This window comes from Brassica oleracea, chromosome C1 (genome assembly GCF_000695525.1).
Source record: "Brassica oleracea var. oleracea cultivar TO1000 chromosome C1, BOL, whole genome shotgun sequence".
NCBI classification, from domain to species: domain Eukaryota; kingdom Viridiplantae; phylum Streptophyta; class Magnoliopsida; order Brassicales; family Brassicaceae; genus Brassica; species Brassica oleracea.
The window spans coordinates 34,870,740-34,875,668 of NC_027748.1; the positions used below are offsets into that span (position 1 = coordinate 34,870,740).

General features: G+C 35.6%; 1 protein-coding gene across 1 annotated transcript; it reads right to left on the bottom strand.

Annotated features, from left to right (window-relative positions):
- Positions 1–778: 778 nt before the first annotated feature.
- LOC106292953 lies at positions 779–3,600 on the bottom strand. Its single transcript, XM_013728626.1, has 11 exons — positions 3,395–3,600; positions 3,234–3,309; positions 3,070–3,156; positions 2,865–2,981; positions 2,433–2,768; positions 2,074–2,354; positions 1,882–1,981; positions 1,734–1,793; positions 1,567–1,653; positions 1,357–1,485; positions 779–1,267 (listed from the first exon to the last, which is right to left on the bottom strand). Exons 1-11 carry the CDS (start codon positions 3,430–3,432, stop codon positions 980–982), a joined length of 1,599 nt encoding a protein of 532 aa, XP_013584080.1. The 5' UTR covers positions 3,433–3,600; the 3' UTR covers positions 779–979.
- Positions 3,601–4,929: the final 1,329 nt, after the last annotated feature.

Below are 4,929 nucleotides of genomic sequence, written 5' to 3' on the forward strand. Positions count from 1 at the left end.
ACTAAAAGGTTCTTTCAGGAGGTTGGCAGAGGAGTCCCCACATCAGTAGATGAAGTGTTTGGGCAGAAGAAGAAGAGTAAAGCAGCCATTGAAGACCCGCCAGGTCCTAATGAAAGCGGCTAAGGAGACAGTGCCATGATAGTATTGCAGCACAAGCCCAGTTTGTTTCTTTTGTTTCGTTTTCTATGAGTTTCGGTTTCCCTAATCCGTACAGGAGGGCATTATGCTGTCCAATGCGAGATGAACCTTCTTTTTCCAGTTAGTTTGATCTCTTAGTTTCTGTCATTTTATTGTATTTGGGCTTTGTGTGTTTTAGAAAGAAGAGTTCTATCATTATATCATACTGTCAGTCTGAAAATATCCGGGGAGTGTATTACCCACCAGATAAGCATGTGTTTGGTCAAAACCATAGGAATAATAATCTGAGATAAAACAAAACAATACTCCTAAGCCAAACCACCAGACTTAGTTGGTTTTATCAAGCAGTATGAACAAATGGAGGAAAGGAAGAAAGAAAAAAAGAGAAAGAAGAATTTTATAAAAAGGCTTTGATCCAGTTAAATATAGAAGTCATAAGGCCCAACTTTAAAGTTCTCAAACTATTAGTATCAGAGTAAGTCAAAATATTCTGTTAATTAAGAAATTTGCTATCTAGTAAGAAAAAACAGATGGAAAAAGCAAAGCCAGGTTTAGGGTTGTAATTAATCTTAGAGAAGAAGAAGAGTAGAGACAATCATAACATTTTGATATAATGAATGTTCCTGCAAGAGTCAAGTTCTTGAGGTTAACCACTAACCATAACCCAATCTTCATGGGAAACCATAACTGGAAAAATTGCCACAATGCAAGTTCTTTTTTTTTAAATTCAACAATTTTCATGAAAAATCATAACTGGAAAAATTGGCATAGTACAAGTTTTTCAATTCAACTCTCAAATAAATAAATAAAAACTCTCAGTTCACCATCTGATGTTTTCTTCTCAAAGAAGCAACCTGAATCTGAAATCATGTGCGACCCAATCGATGGTGAATCTTCCATGCTTCTTGTTCACACACTGGTGGATTTTATTTCTTGCATCGCAAGGCAGATGGTTCACGATCATGTCGTGGATGCCAACGTGGCAAAGTTCAGTGTCCTTAGCATATAACTCAACCAGCTTCGGCAAAAGAATCTTGTTGTCTTTGGATATTCCTACGTTTGATCTTACATACTCTTCTTTGCCGCATTCTAGCTCCATCATTACGTTCTTCGGCGTATATATACGGACCTATAAGAATCATACGTGTGTTGTTTAAAACTTACATAATCCTTCACGTGGAAGCGTGTAACACAAGGAAACATGTTTTAGTTGCTTACTGATGGATCTGAGAAGTTCCCAGAGCAAAGCGCGAAATGAAGAAGAGGCTCAGGGTGAGTTATAGCATAATCTTTACCCAAGTCTCCAGCTTTACCCTTTGGTTTAGAAGCAAACAAGAACCTAAATACCTGCTAATAAGCAAATCCTTTAAGCTCTCAAGCCAACTTCGAAAACTCTGATCAGACAACTTGAAAGAAGACTAAACTTGCCTGTCCTGGACGAGAGACACGGCAACGAAGAATCGAAGTCTGAATTGTATCTAAGTTCAAGCTTCGACCTCCAACGTTATATGCTGCCTATATTATACACAGAAAAACTAGCCGTTGATATTGTTACTTTACTGTGACTTGAGACTCAAGTAAGACAATCTTACTACCTTTAGCAATCCAGATACTCTTTTCATACTGTTTTTAGGGTTCCCATAGACAAGAATCGACTGCAAAAGGACAAAAGTAAACCCAAGAACACAAGTTAATGTCTTACAGAGATTTATCAAGTTGAAAATTTAGTTTCAGAAGCATTACATGCATAACCAAAGAGTTGTGTATGTTGATCCAGAAAGCTAGCTTCTCTTCATGATTCAACTTCCTTGGATTAACTCCTTCTAACTTATTAACAAGCGACCTAAACATTTTACATTGAAGAACAATGATACAATTAAATAAATAACATATTCTGACTAATATAAACCAAGAGAAGTGGTTATTAATAGAAACCTGAAATGCTGTAAAGCAGGTTCAACTTCATTTAACTTCTCAGAGTCTCTACGTAGAGATTTCACCATTAGTAACTTATCGTAAGGCCGGCTAGTAACCTTCAGCTTCCCATTTCTGCGAAATGGACTACTAGATTCTTGATCATCATCCAATGATTCTTGATTCCCAAGTTTACGAAATGCTTCTGAGATACACTTGATCATCTCTTCAGACAAACTATTTGGTGATTTGGTAACATTTTCAGAAACGTATGTCCCAACCATCACATCGATATCAGCTTGCTGTAACCCAAAAAAAAGTATATTAGTTTTTTTTATTAAAAAACTCAGTAACATCACTTTACCTAAAGTTGCTTTTACCTCAAGCATTGAGAAAGGAAGAGAGTGATGGTATGATGAGTCCATTGCTTGGGGAGACATTCTAAAGGAATAGCCTGAACAATGAGACAACGATGAATGGCTGCGGAATATTCCAGAGTCCTCTAGAACTTTCTGCGGGCTGCAGACCGCAGTTTTTGGTGACTCAATGAGATTAGTAGACACAAGAAGATCCTCTGATATCTCTTTCTCCTCTGGTTCTAAGTTACTTGAAATTCTGTTGTTGAAGAACCTTCGGTATAACAAAAGAAGATATCTTTCTAAGTACATCACTTGCAGCTCCAAGCCTGCTATTTCGCTCACCAGTTTCTTTGCTTCCTAAATCAAGAAACCATTAAAAAAAACATCTCAGAGAAGATACTCAATAGCTTACTTGTGTTACAAGGTAGCCAAAGGTTAGTTGTTTTCTATAACCTTGGGGATAGAAGGATCTTCTTTTCTACAATCTTCTAAGAACAGTTTGCGTCTGAGAACTGTCTCCAACTCACCCCGTACTAAAAGTTCATCTTCTTGAAGCAGCAGCAAATCAATCTGCAAATAAAGAGTTTTCAAGATTTAAGATCTGCTTTGATTTTCTTAAAGAACTTGAGACAATCGTTAGATAAAACTTTCTTCAAACCTCATCACATGATACTCTCTGGGGCTGTAGTTTTCTGCATTTTACAAGAGATTTGAGCTGTTCTATCTCTCTCTGCAACGTTTGATCCTAAAGAACAAAAACTCATGTTAATTTGATGAGCGATGAAGAAAAAAGCTTTAACAAACAAAGTTGAGCGTTCAGACCATGTGAAATCTATCGATGTTGTGAGTGGCTTCACTTGATTTGTTGGTTTTGAGAGATTTTTTGAGGATTGGATCACTGGAAAAATGGTGGACAACACAGAAACTTGTTAAGACAGGACTGCTAAATTAATTATAAAGTAATGGAGTAGAAGACACAGAACCTTCTTGAACGGTTGTGAATCGAATTTGTTGTTGTCATGAATGATCTGAACTCTGAAGGGTTTGCTTCGGTGAACAACTTGTTATATTAAAAATCAGAAGTAAAAACGACTAAGCAGCTGATATTCACTGAAACAAAGCATTAATGAGACATATAAAATAATTAGATAGTGACAAAAATGTTACAGAAGAATAAAGGAAAGGTCAAAAACAGATGAAACAACGAATAAACATTATACCACAAATTGAATGAGACTACTCACTAATATAAAGAAAAATTATCTTAGTATAAAATGTATTTTTTATAGAAAATATTTGTCATAGAAAAAGTAAAACTACTAAACTGTTTGATACTAGTATTATTTTTTTCATCTCTTCTTTCACCTAACTTCTTTAGGTTACAGTAAATGCATATACACATAATCATGCGCATTGTTTTATTAGGATTGGGCACAAAATGAATATCACAAAAACAAGAACACAATAAGGACATATTGATTAGTCTTAATTTATCTTTTTCTAGTTTTAATTTTCAAATTTTATTTTTAGTTATAATTGGCGTCAAATTTTTTTGGGGTTTATTAGTTTTTTCCACAATATGGTTTACCTTGGATAAAATTACATTTTATTTTCTTATCGTTCTATTTATGTTAAATTCGAGTATTTTGTGAATGATAAACACAACTGTTTTAATATCTATCGCGTGGTCAAAGTTTCATCTGAATATAACTCGTTGTCGGATATGACCATTTGCATAATCATTGTAGAAATAATTTGGCTATCTATCTATTTCATGATTCATAATTTCATATTTGACCAGTTAACATCCCGAGTTGTGATATGTGAAAAGACTTAAGAAAATTGATTTGGCTACCTATGTCATCAAAGTTTACTTACCTTTTCCGGAGCACATCCTGAAAGAACTCCCCATTAGTTGTGGGCGGTCGGGCCGTTACAATTGGTATCAGAGCAGGTTAAGATCCCTTAGTTTTGTCCTAAGGGATCAGCATTTCCGACGTTTTCAAAAAAAAAAAAAAAAAAAAACTTGTTCTCATTAAAAGAAAAGATTGTTTTGATTCTCCTAAAAGTTCCGTAAACTATTTCAAAACCACCCACTATATCTATACGTCTAATATGGTTTTGATTAGATAAATTTTACTTGCAGAATTTCTTTCTAAGCATAATTCATTCTTTGGTTTTTTTAAACGATCCTGAGCAAAGTTGTTCTCGCCTTATGTGCCTCCCTTGGATGATATGTGATTGTGTGAGTCCATTTCGAAATCGGATGTTAAGTTCGGAAGTCTAGGGCTTGGAATTCGGGGACGAATTCCGATTAACGGGGGGAGATTGTAACGGCCCAGTTCCTGGCCCAAAAATTTTCATAAAAGAATGGGCTTCTCTACGGCCCATTTGACAAAAACCTAGGGTTCCCTTCATCATTTCCTATAAAAAGAGATGCAGCCCTTCTATTCTCTCATTCTGAAACTTGAGCGAAGCTCTGCAGAGATTTAGAGAGACTAGGAAACCCTAGCCGTCA

What these genes read in the sequence shown, in the direction of transcription:
- LOC106292953 (XM_013728626.1), bottom strand. Translation starts at nt 3,432, where the DNA reads ATGACAACAACAAATTCGATTCACAACCGTTCAAGAAG. An exon ending in AAGATCCTTCTATCCCCAAG is followed by an intron (nt 2,769 to 2,864) that starts GTTATAGAAAAC and finishes TTCTTGATTTAG; the next exon opens with GAAGCAAAGAAACTGGTGAG. An exon ending in GGAACTTCTCAGATCCATCA is followed by an intron (nt 1,268 to 1,356) that starts GTAAGCAACTAA and finishes TGATTCTTATAG; the next exon opens with GTCCGTATATATACGCCGAA.